The 17,757-nt window shown below is 33.5% G+C and overlaps 1 protein-coding gene across 2 annotated transcripts; it reads left to right on the top strand.

The window, feature by feature from the left end:
- Window positions 1-5,009: 5,009 nt before the first annotated feature.
- On the top strand, window positions 5,010-16,115 carry LOC109341688 (nucleolar protein 10). Of its 2 annotated transcripts, XR_002106980.1 has the most exons (17): window positions 5,010-5,346; window positions 5,793-5,891; window positions 7,410-7,501; window positions 8,348-8,448; window positions 9,086-9,176; window positions 9,491-9,549; window positions 9,669-9,789; window positions 9,996-10,061; window positions 11,126-11,178; window positions 11,264-11,372; window positions 12,014-12,184; window positions 12,272-12,430; window positions 14,039-14,131; window positions 14,258-14,446; window positions 14,842-15,032; window positions 15,244-15,753; window positions 15,863-16,115. XR_002106980.1 is itself a non-coding variant. In XM_019579632.1 (16 exons), exons 1-16 carry the CDS (start codon window positions 5,214-5,216, stop codon window positions 15,689-15,691), a joined length of 2,175 nt encoding a protein of 724 aa, XP_019435177.1. In that variant the 5' UTR covers window positions 5,010-5,213; the 3' UTR covers window positions 15,692-15,854. The 2 variants fall into 2 exon arrangements, 1 of the variants encoding a protein (XP_019435177.1); XM_019579632.1 differs by lacking the exon at window positions 15,863-16,115 and having other exon boundaries at window positions 15,244-15,854.
- Window positions 16,116-17,757: the final 1,642 nt, after the last annotated feature.

Here is a 17,757-nt window from a genome sequence, read left to right as displayed (position 1 = left end):
CCGGACCAAAATTGTATGTAAAGTTTAAGTGTGTAATACTTTTAAGTGTCTTCCAAACTTAATCTTAAGTCCCAACTCCAAAATTGTACCTATATTTTATTTGTTATATTCTATAACACACTTATATATATGATATTTTTAAAAATAAACAAAATAGCACACATGTCACATTTTTACTGGCTAGAGGAGATAAGTTATCTCATGATATGAGGATATACATTATTCTCAAGTATTATTGTTATTAATCATCGGTGAAATATTGTAACTATTAAAATTACGTTACCGATGCTCATATTACTATTATTGATATCTTGTTGTTTATTGTCTTGTTGTTGTTACTATTTTATAGTTTTATTATTATTGTCTTATTGTTTATTACTACCTTATAATGTTGTTTACTTATACTATTGTTGTACACATTTTAATATTGTTGAACACTATTTTTATTGTTGTTTTATGCTTAATATTTAGTCATTTTTATGAGTTTTGAATATAAGTGCAATTTTAATATTTTATAAAAAAAAACCAATCTAAACCGAACCAAAACCGCATATTATATTTGGATCGGATTGGATCGGACATCTTAATATAAACAGACCAGACCGATTCAGACTGCATGTTAATTACTTGTTTGGATCAGATCATTTTTTGTCTAAAAACCGATCCAAATGGACCGCGAACACCCCTAGTTGTGAGGGAAATTTTGTTGGGTTTGGACTCCCTTCCTATGTGGAGAAATACTCTATTGGGCAAAGCCCACTTATCCTACTTAATCTAATGAATAAGGGTCAAATGTGGTAAGTGTGTGCAATCATTTAGGAAAAAAGAGGCATTAGAAAAGTGAGGGAGAAGTTGAAAGAACTCAACTCGTAGGAACTCATAGCAGCTGAGGAAAATTTGTGACTGCCTCTTCGTTCACCATTGGATCAGGCTGAAATTTGGATAGAAGGTTCACAACTTCTGGTACTTCATTCTGAACGATCAGATCGGTGAGACGTCGTCTGATATGGTAGAAAACGAGTGATAACAGTGGCTATTTTTTGGCAGCTTTGTGCTCTCATTTTCAAGCTTGTTGCTTTGTTGTATGTCGTATTATTGAGCATGTTTGTGCTGTATTTTGGAGACACTCATATATTTCTATTTTAATCATATTGGAGCTTGATTGTCTGGCTTGGGCCTGTGGTTTTTACTTCTCACACCGGGAAGGTTTTCCACATTAAAAATCTATTGTGTGTTCTTACTTATTGTCATTATTTTTTATTTTTCCTCATAGATTCTAGCAAGTTGAGGAAAATTATTATCCGCTGCATATAACTGTTATGAGTTTTCATTGTTATTGTCTTGAATTTCCCATCAATGTGAATGAAAGGTTAAGAAACAAAGGGGCAAAGAAATGAGATGAAGAGAAAGAGAAAGAAATGAAAGGTATGTGTAATGATGTGAGTATAAGCGAGCTATAATATGGTGTGTGATCATACATTATAGTTAACGTGAGTGTTTTTGGGTAGGAAAACTTTATATGAGGAGATAACCATGTCAAAGATGAATAGTGGAAGAAGTTTTTTTTTTCTTTATATAGTTAATTAATAGACTTTGATCCTTCAAGCTTTATAGTTTGTCATCATAATGCTAACTTTTAAGCACAACAAGTATTAGTATTGCAAAGTTCCTCTTACTATAAATATTGCATTTAATGATCAAGAGTACATTGAATATTAAAAGATAAATAGCAATTAAAATATATTTAATCATTCTCAAATCTATCAATTAAAAATAAGATCATTTAATAATATTCAGTCTATAATGAGTATAAACTTTGGATGTGTTTCATTCAAGACAATATTTTGAACAAATTTGTATTGGATGTACAAGTCTGAGCTTTTAAGCGATTTTGCGTTGGAAGTACAGGTCCAAGTTTCTTGGAGACTTTATATTGAAGTGCAAGTCTAAGTTTATGGACGACCTTGCTTCTCACTGATTTTGTGTTGGATGATATTCTTGAAGAAAAAACTATGATCCTTAAGGGTTAGTTTGAGAGTTGAATTTTGGAGGGCAAATAGAAGACTTAAGAGCCATGAAATACATTTGTGAGATGCCTCATAAACCTTCAATTTTTTTCTTTCTCCTCCAAAATTTAACTTTCAAACTAACCCTAAAGGTTTGTTTGGGAGTTAGATTTTGGAGGGGAAGGGAGGAAAAAAGAAGGCTTGAGAGTCATCTCATCAGTGTATTTCATGGCTCCCAAGTCATCCATTTTCCTTCCTTTCCCTCCAAAATTCAACTCCCAAACAAACCCTAAAAAGAATAGGATACAATAACAATAACAAAATTGATTTTACATAAGACTTCTAGTTCTTGTTATATTAGTATCTCACCTTTACCCTCACCTTATTATCATACTCCACAACCCCATGTCTTAGACTCACTTGTAATTATTATGTTTGAAAACAACTTCATTAATCTAATATGATCTTAGAGTCTAACCATTAACCCTCTTCCCTTAACCAAATCCTCATACTTCTACCCATGAACCAACAATTATTGAACCTGCACTAGTTGTTCCTACTTCATAAACCTCATTTATGTTTATGATCTTTCTGTCCATTGAAGTTTGATGAAATTAAAGTTTAAGCAACAACATGCTTTCCAAGGTCTGATGCTTGCACAACAAGCAACCATGCAGAAATAGTTCAAGACTTTTTCAGACCCTAGGTTCTAGGTCTTATGTATGTTTTGAGTCAAGCAATTTATTAGTCTATGATGTTCTTATCAATTGTAATTTGAATATATTTTGAAATGAAATGATCTTTATGTTTTATATTATTCGTTTTATTGAAGAGTGAGCATTTTTTTTAAAAGATTTGAATCTTGCCATAAACCACCACAACAACCCTCATAGAACCATATTCTTTGGGACATCAAAGTATATGGTAGGAAATGAGTTGAATTCCATCGAATACTAGAGAGTCCAGTAATAAAATATAAGGAGAAAATGTTTTTATTTTATTTTAATTTTTTTATATCAAAAAATAACTTTGAATCATCATAGCTAATTTTTTTAGTCATTGTCATAATATCCATCCAGAACTGTCCTATGCCTGATAATATCCCCATCCATAATAGATGTGTTTGAAGTCAATGCCCTTGATGTGGTTGATGGACCAACAACAACATAAAAGAGTTGATTGATATCCACAAAGAAACTCATAGATTTTGATTTTCATAAATTTGAACTTTTTTTAATTAAAATCATTCTACAAATTTGTAGCTTGGTTGATTCAAGTGATTGATTTTGAAGGGGACATGGATTTAAGGGTTGGAATTCAAATGGAAAGGGTGACTAGCTAAAGCTTGATGTTGAAGGAGGAATGCCTTTTTGGAAATAAAGAATGATTAATATTTATGTTATACTTTTTTGTGTGTAGAAAAACATTGAAAAATTAAGCCGTTTTACTATAGTTTAGGTTGGTTTGGTTTAAAGATTTTGATTATTAGATTCGATTTGAACATCATTAGATTAGCCTTCAAATATTTAGTCTAACTTATTGAATTGAATCAAACTATAAATTTAAGTTTGGATGAGATCCATTGGGTTTACCAGTCATACGGGATTTGATTATACCTTTAACCATTATTATTGTCATTGACACAACCACTGTTCTAGATTAGTTCATCGCTCAATTCAATACCTTGATTACAAGCTTATTGATATCTATCGTTGAAGATTTTATTTATTTTGGTTTGTGTTTTTAATTGAAGAAAGTTAAACATGTGAAATGATGTCATTTTGATGCTAAAAAACAATGATATTTTCAATTCCACATTTAAATATGAAAAAATGTCATGTAACGTCAGTTAAATATCGCATAAGTGAAACCAATGTTTAAAAAATTTAAAGGCTAAAATCAAATTCCTTTCATCTTATAAAGGTTAAGACTTGCTGTGGTTGGTAAAATGTCACGTTGTTGTAATGATATTTCTCTTCATACTTATATGTAAGCATATGTTTTGTATATAGAATTTAATATGAATATCTAATAGTGTAAATGTTTTTTATATTGTTAGTACATTATTGACTATTGATTTATTAAACATTATTGACTATCAAACAAAAATAAGACAAATTAATGATAAATGATGTGCTGATAGTGTATGATCGCACAAATTTTAAACTCTTGAACATAATAAGTTAAGCATTTTTATACTTTATGCAATTTGATCGTAAAATGTGGAAATATATTATAAGTGTGCATATGAAAAATCTTAAAAGATCAATTCAACCCTCTTATTGTCCCATATAATTAGTTCAGAAGTGTGCCATCTCCTCCAATAATAAAAAAATGTATTTAATGTCATTTTTTAACTAATTATATCTCCACCCTAGATAATTTAACAGTATAATAACTATATATTGTTAGTATAAAATTTATATATAGTTAGAATATTATTTATTATTTTTCTGCATTCTTTTTTTAAGAGTAAATAATAATTAAATATAAATAGTGAATAATTAAATATAAATAGTGAATAATTTAATAATAATGTATAAAGCACATACATTTTTCTCTCATAACTTAAGCCTATATTCTATTAAAATTATTTTATATTGAGTAAATTACACTATCACCTCTTGAGTTTTAGTAAAATTACACAAGTTACCCCTCCATTTTTTACAACTAAAAAAACTTCCTAATTTTTATAACACTTAGTACTCCTATATGAGAAATATGTGCGATATTTTAAACAAAAAAGCTTGATAAATATAATTAAATTAAACAAAATGTGGAATATTGTAGAAATAAGTGCAAATAATATAAAAGTCAATACATTTTCATTAATTTTTCTAGGGTAAAAAATAGAAGGGTGATAAGTGTAATTTCATTATAAAGGGATGCAAATATAATTAATTCTTTCAAATTTAATATATTTTTTAACAATAAGATATTTCATGAGGCCTAAACTATATAAAGTCTAAAATTGTTTGCCAAAAAACCCTTACAATCATAATTTCCTTGAGCCGCTAAAACCCTTACACCAAAACTATACCACACATAAAACCTTTTCTCCCCAAAATCGTGTTCCCTTCTTCTCTACCCTAATTCGCAGCTCCCACCTCAAACCACTAAACTCTCTCTCTCTCTCTCTCTCTCTCTCTCTCTCTCTCTCTCTCTCTCTCTCTCTCTCTCTCTCTCATCCTCTCTCTAGAACCAACAATGGCGACTCGTGACGGTGGTATCAAGTCAACTTCGATAAACGGGGTGAAGATGTATACTGTAGCATCACAACAACCTTCACGTGCTTCTTGGCTCCCCAATAAGAAGCAGAACTCTCACCGCAACGTTAAAAGTACCTTCATTTTTGTGTGTGTTGAATATGAACTACTTTTCGAGAAAAAAATGTCATTTTGGTATTGGTATTGACACTGTAATTCAATTTGGTCATTGAGATTACAAAATCTTCATTTGAGTCATCATAAAAATTCATCACATGTTCTCACCAGAACCAGATTGACCAAGTTTATGTTAACCAGATTGACCAAATTGATGTTTTTTTCTAATCTAGGAACTTGATTTTGTAATCTCAGGACCAAATTGATGGTGTACTGTTCTCGTAGTCACCTGATACGCGTTTCTGTATGGGTTGGTTACTTAGTATGCAGTTCTCTTTACCGAAAACCAATTCGCAAAAGAGAGAATTGTGTTTCAATGGGTGTACTCAGTTATTCTAATTGTGTTTGTTTTCATTTCATATTTTATTGCTCTTTTCTGTTATTAATATATTTGTTTGTTTAGGTTACACCCAAAATCTGCAACTGCTTGAAGATTTGAGGTTCACAACTGCAACAACTAAGATTAAGGCCACACCTGATGGGGAGTATGTTATAGCATCAGGTACTTCAAAATCTCTACTGTCTATAGACTAAAAATATGGTACTTAAGGGAAAAAATTAGGCAACGATTACTTAATTTCGTGGAGGATAGGATGATAAGGATTATACGAGTTTTGCATGGAAAATTTTGATGACTATGTGAAGTTTATTCATTGGTACCTAGGAGGTTGGGACAATTGCACTAAGGGTGTGTTATCTAAAACTTACTGAAAATGATAGCTGAAGGCTGGAAACTCATTCAGGGGCTTAAAAGCCACGGGTAAAGACTTAAGGCTGATAAACTAATGTGTTTGATAAAACCAGCTAATACTCTAGCTGAAAACGATAAAATGATGCGAAAATGCTTATAAGTCAAGGAATTATAAGACATAAGTCACCTGAAGTGGTTTATCAAATCAGTGCCTATAATCATGTACTGTATTGCATGGGTACTTCAAAGAAGGTGACATATCAGTATCAGGTATGTAACAGATACCTGTACTCTTCGGTACACATGAGTACTCATTTGATGTAAATTATTTCAAAATTGTTTGGGCTGGAAACTTGGGATTTTTCCCATTTTTCTTTGTCACATCATAATACTAAATACGAGTCACATAATTAATCTCTCAACTTCACATTTCAGTCGGTTTTGGGTCTCAACCTGTCATCCTAAGCCTTTCACATTTTGGTAGTGCTAACTTTGATCATTTGTACAATTGTACCTTATCCTATTGGCGTACCATACCTTAGATTTAAAAATTGCCATATCGCGTATCTGTATCCATACACAGATACCATTACTGTATTTGTAATCATGCAAATAGCAGCATGCATACCTTATTCATGCAACTTACCTGTACTCTAGTATTTTGATAAAATGTCGAACCCCGTACTTGGTACGTACAAATCATAGTGCTTTTCTCAATATCCCCTCTAACAAAACAGGGCTACAGGCTTATTTTTGGTCAAATAAGCCCATTGACTGTTTTATATAATTTATAGTGGAAGTGGACTGCTCCTAGGTGAACTTTACCCACAAGGTCAAAGCTCTGAGTCTTGTTGTCGTAACTTTATCTAAGCATCACCCAAAATAAAATTAGGTTTTCCACAAAAGCAAGGTGTTGGATGTTTGAGATTATGACTTTATCAGAGCATAGGGATTAGGACCTATTCTAATTCGTAACTGTTAATGTGTCATCAACAGAAATAACAGTAGTAACTGTTTGTGGGGACAGCTTGAATTAGATACTTAGGAGCTGGTGGCTATGAGACAGTTAGAGATGAGGAGTGAAGGCGTGGGTATTGGAAAGGAGAGGGCTCTGTAATCAGCATTCTACACTTATAATTACTGTGCTTATCAATAAACATTAAACACCATATTTTGATATTTCTCATTAAATCTTGTCCAGTTCTGTTACCAGTATGCCCCCAAGATGAACTAATAAATACAAACTACGATAATTAGTTAAGCTTTTGATTAAAACACAAAATGTGGCAAAGAAATATGGGTGACACTTGTGATGATTCAATATTGAAGGTATATATCCACCACAAGTAAAAGTATACGAAGTCAGGGAGCTTGGATTGAAGTTTGAAAGGCACTTGGATTCAGAGATTGTTGATTTTCAGGTACTGAAACTAACTTTAATTGAAAAACTTGATAGCCTGATTCTGGTGGCCTATGAAGCACCGGTACTTCAATATTCTTCTTGTATTTGTATGCGTATCTGATACTAATAGTCTCCGATACTGTATCGATATGTATGTATCCAATATCGAAGATATTTCTTATAAAAATAAATACATTACAAATTCGATACTTTCCTTATACTCTCAGATACTATTAAAATGTTTTCCCGATACCTCCAACACACCCAAACTACCATACAAGAGCATTTTAAGAGGGAGAAAAAGAGTCAAAAACATAACACACAATCAATTAAGTAGAACTGTAGAAGAGAGAAACATAACATTCACTATTTCACTCTACCAAGTGAACTTGTAGTGAGAGAAAAAAACAAAACATGTGCATTGCATAGAGAAGGAAGAAGAAGTGCATCTGTATAACATTGATCATGGATTAAACGGGATCAATACTATTCCTATTTGTGGGGACTAGGTAATGATTTCTTATGACAATATGATTTTCATTTTGTGTTTAGTGATTTCTAAGAAATATGTTCTTATTTGGAATTTCATTATATGTTTATTATGTTTTATGAATTTTATGCACATATTTCATGTATATCCCAAACCTATGCGTATCAATTTATTAGATACGTATCGGTATCGGTGCTTCATAGCTGGTGACAATAGTATTCAATTATCTATTTATGTGTTTAGGCTGTCTTTTTATCTTATGCAGATTGTTTAGTTGGCTGTCTTTTTATCTTATGCAGATTGTTTAGTTGGCTGTCTTTACCTACATATTTTATTAATCTGTATTTTGATAGCTGAATATTTTTGCTCATGTAGGTTTTAACAGATGATTATTCAAAACTAGCCTTTTTATGTGCTGATCGCTCTGTTTCTCTACATGCAAAATATGGAAAGCATTACACTTTGAGAATACCAAGGTTTCTTCTTTAGGCTTTATGTATTGCTCCTGAAGTATAAGTCTAATAATTACCGAAAAGGCTTATTTACTGCATTCATGCTTTTAGGTTGTTATTTCTTCCTGATTTGCTAGCATTAGTATTACACAGTGTTTTTCATCTATTATGATTAAATCTCCAGAAGTTGACCACTGTATTGAATTCAATTGTAGTAAAATAGAATTTGTAGTTTCAAAATAAGATTCGTTTTCATCCTTCTGTGAAAAAAAAAACGGTAAATGTTGAAACATTCAAAGCCTTTAGAAGCTTGGTCTACTGCTCAGAGTAGATTTGTTCTACAGTAAGCTGCTTTGATAATTTTGTTATGATCCACGAAGTAGAGCAAAGACCAAATGCCTTGTCGCTGATTCCCTCATGATGGCTACACTGGAGTAGGATTCTTTAGAATTAAGATTTTTGCACAGATATGTAAAATAATTTTCCTTACAAGACACCTTATGCATTTCTTCATGTCTTTCTGGTTCCCTTAATTTGATGAGCTGCGTTTAACTTTATGGAAAAACATACATGTTACTTTACTCAGTCGTAATGGTACTTCAAATTTTTTGAATCAATTTTTACAAGTATGATAACATATCTTGATTTTCTCATTTGACAGGATGGGAAGGGATATCACATATGACTGCTGGTCTTCTGACTTGCTTTGTGCTGCATCTTCCCCAGATCTATACAGAATTAACCTAGAACAGGTGTTTTACTTATATCATTATATTAAGACAGCTACCTAAGTGTTGCAACAGCTACTTTTTCAACTGGTTGAATTTTGGAAGCATGAAATTTTTAAATTCTATGATTTATCCTTGAAATCTATGTCCAGGGTTTAAACTATTTTTTTAATGATTTTCATTGGTCATTTGGAATAGCTTTTTCTGTTGTCCTGTTTTATTGGGGCTTGATAGCCCCTATCTGGTTTTTTCTCTGTCTTGTAATTTGTATCTCTCTTTTAAGAAAAGGAGACATGATTTTTCATGTCAGAGTTATAGACATGCTTTTCTCTTGTCAGGGACGATTTCTTTCTTCCCTTACCACACAATCCCCAGCGTTGAATGTAGTTTCTCGAAGGTAATTACTGGTAGTTCAATATTCATTTTCCCTGCTTTATTCCCTTCACTGTAAGAGCTTTGTATAGTTTGTTTACTTTGTACTAAATCTGTGAAACTTCAATCCTATCTGAATTTTAGCAAGCTTCATGGATTAGTTGCCTGTGGTGGTGAAGATGGTGCTGTGGAATGCTTTGACATGCGTGCGAGGTCATCCGTTGGTAGAATTGATGCTGTCGGACCTAGTGGTGATGTTGGCCAGGTAGTGGTTCTTTTCTGTCACAGGCATTAGAATGGCGTTAGGATACGATAAGATGAGTTTTCATATTTGATGTGTTGAAATCATTTTTAAAAGTAGAATTTCATGGATCACTATTTGTGTTTTGCTGCCAAACTGAGGGTGTAAATTTATTTGTAAATTTTATTGTTTAAGTGACATTTTTATTGTTAACCTTTTTATATTCTTAGGTCACTGCATTGGAATTTGAGGGAGATGGGGGTTTCTTAATGGCTGTTGGAAGTAGTGCAGGAAAGGTATGATTGTATTTAGATATTTGTGTAATAGTAATATTCATAGCGTTACTGGGATAACTTGTGGCTTATTTTGTAGTATTTGCATTGTCGTCATTTGAGTAAGCTTAGCAATATTCATGTCTGGGGCTGTATAGGTTTTTCAGGAAAGCTTTTATTGAGTTATTGCATATATTCTTTTTACTATTACGTAAGCCAGGTTTATTTCATAAGATGGGTGGTGTTAACGGCTGTCTCCCAAGATCGGAAGCTGTTAAATGGCTGTCCATGAATGGTTTATATTTATAATTCTAGCAATGAATTCTTTAATATATGTTATGCTCCATACACCCTGAACCTGAGGTACATAAATTAGACAAATAAAATTGTTCTAAAAAAAAGGAAAAAGTGAATTTTATCATTCTGGTAATGTAACTTGGCAAAAACCAGTAATGGGTCATGGATGTGGCATAAACTCGCAAAAGTGAAGGGTCAATAGCTTAGACTCTCTGACAAAATGCTAGATGCCTCCTCCCAATGGTTTTATTGGGGCGCCAAGGTTCAAATTTTTTACCATATGGTTTTATACATCGTGATACCATGTCACTGACTAATTTTGCCAAAAGCTTAAGCTAACAGTTGGAGGTCCAACAATGGCTTTATATCTTTAACTGACACAGGGCCTAAAAGTTAGTTGTATTTTTAAGTTAGGCAATCAAGAAGTTAGAAGATAAGTGTAGAATTCACAAAGTTAGAAGAGAATCTGTTATCTTGTATGTGATATTGTGATTTCTGGTTTCATAATCATTTGTTTGGAGCTGATCAGGCTTCTTTGTATACATAACTTCTTAAAGAGCAAACACAAAATGAAGACCTGAGAAAGTTCTTATGGTAGTATAGAAAGTAGACTAATTTTCCATATTTCTACTAATTGCTATTCAAGAGGCTGAACTTTTGCACTTTACAGATAAAAATATTCTTATTGTTGTGGAAACATAATTTTACTTTCTGAACTAAGTCTTGAACTGCAATGCTTCTTGCCTCCTCTTGAAAATGGATATTTATTTCGTTTAATATTTTGTATGCAGGTTCTCATTTATGACCTACGCTCATCAAATCCTGTACGAATACAGGATCACATGTAAGTTGATATCCTCATTCTTGATATTTATGTTTGTTTTAACAGTACTTTTTTAGTTAACGGTTACTTTAAAATTGTCGTACAGGTATGGCAGTCCCATATTGGATATTAAGTGGCATCGCACTCTTAACTATGAACAACCAATGTTGATTAGCAGTGATAATCATGTCGTTAGAATATGGAATCCTGAAACGGTATAGGAATCTCTTGGTTCCTGCTTATGTATATTTTCTGTTTAAGAGTTGTGTTATCTCCACATTAATCACCACACCTTGGCATGATTGTTTTCATTCATCAAACTTGAGTTCTGTAGTTTTTGTTATCAGTAGCTGTGTTATTAAGCATTGCTTTGCTAGGAGAAAGAAATATCGTTGGTGTTCAATGTCATGATGTAATTTATACATTCTTAATTTTTTCTGATAATTCTGTGCCTTAACAGTAGACTATTGATTTCAAGAACATTTTAATCTTTTGGGATGTCAACAACATTTTAATCTTTTGGAGGTGTTCTTAGAACATGACAGGAGATAAGAGTATGGGCTTAATGTGTTCTTTTCAGGCAAAATTTTCAATGCAGAACTCAGTTAAAGTATTTTGCAGAATGATAGTTTTGTAAATTTATAGACGTTGAATTCATATTGTGGTTCACTTGTCATTAGTTTTTTATTTATAAAGAATGTTAATGCAATTTCTCCATTAAATTGTACACATGTGCATGTTATGCTCTTTCGACGAGCTTAGTATCCTTTCCTAAATGTTTTAGATAATAACAACATTTAGATTGCATGTTCATCAACATTAGTTGTCATAATGTTTGACTAAAAACTGGTTGCAGGGAGAAGGCATGACCAGCATTGAACCGACAGAAGGAATAATTAATGATGTATGCACATTTCCTGGAAGTGGTTTGATCTTGCTGGCTTTGGACTCTAGCCAAATACCATCTTACTTCATACCATCCCTTGGACCTGCTCCCAAGTGGTGTTCTTCTCTAGAAAATTTCACTGTATGTTCTTACTATTTTAAATGATTCTTAGATTAGTTCCTCTAATATTTAGTTATCTTTGTGTTGACAATAGAGTTATTTATACAGGAGGAGCTAGACATGGGTGGACAAACTACTATTTACGATCATTACAAATTTTTGACAAAAGAAGAGCTTGAGAGATTAAATTTAACCAACCTGATTGGCACCAATCTACTTAGAGCCTACATGCATGGCTTCTTTATTAATTATGCACTGTACAAAAAGGTAGGCTCTCAACTTATTTTCTTATTCATCCACATGTACCTGATGTGTTATTGAATTGGCGAGTTCTTTTTTTTTTGGCTTAGAGCTTCACTGATTGTTTTACATTCAGTTTGTTGGGAATTTTTTATATTAAGTAGGTAGAAAAACCCATTTTATTTACAAACTTAATGGAATAGATGTCTGATTGGCATCATGTGTCAAACTATCCTAGAACTTGAATCTGGTGCTGTCATTCCTAATGAGGTTGACTTTATTTCTGCCAGTATGGCTGTTGAACTTCTACCATCTACTAAGTACTAACCTTGAGAAAAGTGGGATATGGCTGAAAAAGAGGTTACGTGGCATGACATGCCATACAATGGTGTGAGTGTTGTAAACTAGGTCCTATTTGTAATATTCCAACATCCCTTAGATACCCTCAGTTTTCACAAATACTGCCTTTATTTTAAAGGTTTCTGCAAACTTCCTTTGACATCTGCAGATACCTTCTCCTGAAAACCTACAGAAACCTCCCATGGATTTTCCTTGAGACTAAGTAAGCTCCGCAATACAAATGAGGTTTTGCAGCTTTTTAACTAGAGCAAAATTTTGAAATCAGGAAAATTCTTGGAATGTCGAAGTATTTTACCTTTTCCTCTATTTTTTTGTTACTTCTCAAAATAATACTAAGTTTTTTTGTTACTTCTTAAAACATAGGCGAAATGGTTAAGAAAGACTTAGAGATCAATGTTTTGTCAATGAACATGATTTATGATAGAGCATCATGACGTCGTTCGACCCATGTAGCCGACCTCTTAAATGAATAATACTGTACAAGAAGTTTACTCATGGATTAAATTATACTAATATTACCTACCACTTTGTTACACATGCCTCTTTTTTATGATTGCATGTTGGAAACCCTTTTCTTGCCTATATATCTGATACTTCATTGGTATAAGCCATATTATGCTAACATTGTAAGCTCCTCTTTTTCATTTGGAATTTTGGATTTATATGTTTGATTTGTCAAATGAACATTGGGTGCGCCCCTCCAATTTTATGCAGTTTCTCTAGAGGTTTGTTTGAATGATTTTTTTTGCAGAAATGGAGGCTAAATTGTTAGTGTTGGGTTTTGAATGTCTATCTTTTGTTTGGTTAGTGATCCCACCTAGGATGTTTGGATTAGCCGATGGTAAAATGCTTGTGTTGTTCATTGTATATTTGGTCGATGGGAATGCTCACATCTTAAGTGTGTGCTTTGGTCCCTAAATTTGAGTTAGAATAGGGTGTATTTGTGGCTTCTCTCTAACCCTCTGTTCATGGCTGTTTCAAGGGAGTTCCCATTTCTTATATGCAGAAAGAGTAGATAACTTTGCTTCAACTTGATTTTTTCCCTCTATACTGTTTGGTACTTCTCTGTTTGGAGAATGTTTGATCCTCCCCTTTAGTTGTACTTTACCGAGTCTCTCTCTAACTCTTTTGTTTTCATTAAAAAGGCTATTGTATCTTGATCGATAATGGTAGTGATTGCAATCGTTGTTATTTCGATGTTATTTTTCTTAAATGTTGGTAGACCTACTAGATTCTGTTTTTGTCCAATCATATGATTTATCAACTTTTTTGTAGGCAAAAACACTGGCAGATCCTTTTGAATATGAAACTTATATAGAACAGCAGAAGCAAGAAAAAATGGAAGCCGAACGTGCCTCACGAATTACGGTTTATTCCTTCACTAATCATTTCTAGTTTTATGTCGATACTTTACAAGTTTACATAGTTCAGGGTGACTAAATGGTTTAGACTGGAATATTAATCATAGCCATACCTCAATCATTTTGCTTGCAGATGAAGAAAAGATTGCCCAAAGTTAATCAGGCTCTTGCAGCTCGCTTCATTGAAAGTGAAGAAGCTGAATATGAGAAGCGGGATGATGGTGGTGGTGATGATGAAACTAAAAAGGTATCCAAGAAAAATAAAAAGGTTAACATGCAAGATCTTGAAGATGAGCGGTTTACAGCACTATTTACAAACGAGGTACTATCATCTGCAACTAGTCTTATTCTTTTTAACGACTTCATCCTCTCCCCTCTTCTACCCTTCAAATCCTAGGCACGTAAAGTTTCAAGATACTTTTAACTTGGGCTAGATTTTAGCACATATCACACCTGACTATTGATGTATTGAATGTTTGCATGCAAATGTATTATTTTTGAATTTCTTTTTTCTCAGTTAAGCATATAATTTTAAGTCTACTTGCCATGTAAATTTATGCTTCGAAGTTCCAAGAACAAAAAAGTTAAAATTCAACTGCAACATAAAAGTATTTGAGGCACATGATGGGAAATTTGGCTTATTTATGTAGTTTATTTGTTTATGCTTTGTTAAACAAGACATTTCTCTGACTTTCATTCCTTCTCTTTTGGTTTCAGGAATTCGAGATTAAGGAGGCCTCACAAGAATATCTTGCTTTACATCCCAATGGTTCTAAGAAGCAAACATCCCTGTTAAATGAACATTTTGAACCTGTGATGTCTGATGATGATCAAAGTCATAGCGATAATGATGCACCAGCATCATCAGATGATGAATTTGGGAAAGAGAAGAAAACCCGAGTTCCTAGGTAAGAATCTATTACCAATTTGTAATGCTTCTTTCCCTTCAGACTTGGGAGAAAAATAAGCCGATTCTCCAGGATTTGGTGAACTTATCAATTTTCTTTATGCAATGAAAGTAGTTTTCTTTACCTGCAAGATTTTATGAAATAATTGATACATTAACTTTTGCTATATCTTACGATTTCTAATAACTGAACATTTTGACGTCAAATGCAGAATGTATGAAATTAAGAACGAGCAGCACGCGGAGGCTTTCTGGAGCCAGAAGTCACTTTCAGGGGAGGAGTCACTTCCTATGGGAGATAGAGTGGCAGCTCTCAAAGATGACCAACGATCTTCTCGTATCCCGAATGGTGTTAAGCAGGGTCCAGGTGGATCACGGGAAATTACTTTCAGAGCGAGAAGCTCAGCCAAGTACCAGGAAGATAAGGAGGATGAAGAAGTGCAACCCCATAAAAGGAGGGGAGTTCAATCCTTGGGGCTTAAGCCAGACAGATCAGTGTTTGGTGGTCCTGGTCGTGGCAGAGGAGGATATGGAGGCGGTAGAGGAGGACGTGGTGGCGGTAGAGGAGGACGTGGAGGCGGTAGAGGAGGACATGGGAGCAGCAGAGGACGTGGGGGTGGCAGAGGAGGACGTGGGGGTGGCAGAGGAGGACGTCGATAGTGACCTTTTATTACGATCGAAATGGCATTCGATTAGTTTGCTTGAAACTTTGTTTTGTCTTTGCCGACCTCACCTAGCGAGATTAGTCTTTGTTGTTTGCTTTGTCTTATAGCTCCCTTTTGCCACGGGCATGGTTTATCTGGCTGAAGGCAGAAGTGGGTGTGGCTGTAGGCCACAAGATCTCTGATGTATCTTATGTAGCCCGACATTTATGGATTTTCTTTACAGTTTTGTTCTTTCTCTCCTATTTAATTGAAAAAGTATACTTTGTTCCATGAAAGATTAGAACTTTTAATACTTAAAGCAAACTTGTATACAAGTTAATCCCTGGATTAGTGGAACCAAAACCACAAAGCATTGTAACCAAAATCCTGAAAACTATTTATTGTTCCTGGATAGTGATGCAGTGCTGAGCTTGAAGCTACTTTGTTGCCTGCTGAGACCATAAAGTAATTGAATCCATAGTTTGTTGCCAGATTTTGTAGGAGAACTATGAATTGATTTGCGAGTACTGGTGCTTTTGTAACCCAATACATCCTGATTCCCGTATTGATACCTAGTTGCAAGTAAACCACCATTTAAGATGTCATTTTCCTCATCATGAGTTTCAAATCATCATGTCTAATATCTCTTGCAAACAAATAAAGGGAGAAGAGAAAGAGGAGTTGCCACAGAGAGACCACTCAAGAAGAAGATAAAGATATGATAAATTAGGGTTTGAATGAAATTAAGTTTTCATAACACTGGTATTAGGGTATGAGGCTTACTTGGACAACTCAAATATTTTTTATTTCTATTGACTCAATTTAAATAAAAGTACTTTGAAAAATCTGGAGTTACTTTTTTTTTCAAAAATTAAATGGACTTATTTATTTAATTTTCATTAATCAAAATTGTTAAATAATACTATATTATAAATAGATCCAAATTAAATATGAAATTACACCAAATAAAATTAAACAAAATATTTTAAATATATTATTAATTAATAGTAAATTATAATAATATAAATATAAAAAACATATTAACTAAAGGGGTTTACTAACATGAATAACATTTTTTTAGCTAGGTATATATTAGCATTGTGTAGCATAAAAGTTGGACAAAAAATATTTTAAGTGTTATGTTAATGAGTACTATTGAAAATGATATTTTGATAAGTTATTATTCTAAAATTTAAAAATAAGAACTTATGATTGTCACTCTCCTCTCACTCCTCCATCTTCTTTATTCTTTCACTCACCATCTCTCAAACTTTCACCTAAGAATCTTAATCCCCAATTTTTTCAATCCCAATCTTCCCCAACAGAAAGTTTAAAACATTTCCCCAGCTTTTCACTTAAAAAAATCCTTGAACTTTTTGAACTAATCGCTCATATTAATGGTTGACATATCGTTAAATTGGATGAAAAGTATAGAAATATGTGAAGTGAGAAGCCGAGTTGGCTCTTCGCCTAACCCTGAGTTTGGTTGGGTAGAGTTAGAGAAAAGAGAAAAGAGGGAGAGAGAAGTAGAAGAGAAATGGGGAATTTCTCCACTTTGGTCTAGAGGAAAGAAAGAAGGGAGAGAAGAAAAAAGTGGTGGGCGCACAAAATTTCTTTCCTTCCACTTTAGCTGGATCTGTTAAAAATTAAGCTCCCAAGTCCCACATTGGAGAAATGAGGAACATGAGAAAAATCTCATGTTATAAGTAGAGGATTTCTCCCTTCATTTTAACTGCACCAAGTTGAAGGCGTTTCCTCTCAACTTTTCTTTCTCCCCCTAATATTCCGCCGACGCATTTCCGGCAAACTTCTCCCCCTTTCTTTCCGTGGCACTAAAGAATTGGCACTAGTAGCCATATTATGGGATTTCGAGAACTGACACTAGTAGTCAGTATTGTGGGAAGAGAATTGGCACGGGTAGCCATATTGTGGCTAATTTCGAGAATTGGCACTGGTAGCCATATTGTGGTGGGTGTATTCGAGATCGGTTCTTACAGTGCAGTAAGAATTCGATAACAGAGATATGGGCTGTTTTATCCTAGGGACGGTGTGGTTGATAGTCTGCTTGCACATTTTGGGCAG

Source organism: Lupinus angustifolius, unplaced genomic scaffold (assembly GCF_001865875.1).
Source record: "Lupinus angustifolius cultivar Tanjil unplaced genomic scaffold, LupAngTanjil_v1.0 Scaffold_578, whole genome shotgun sequence".
NCBI lineage: Eukaryota > Viridiplantae > Streptophyta > Magnoliopsida > Fabales > Fabaceae > Lupinus > Lupinus angustifolius.
This window is presented reverse-complemented; position numbering and strand designations above follow the sequence as displayed.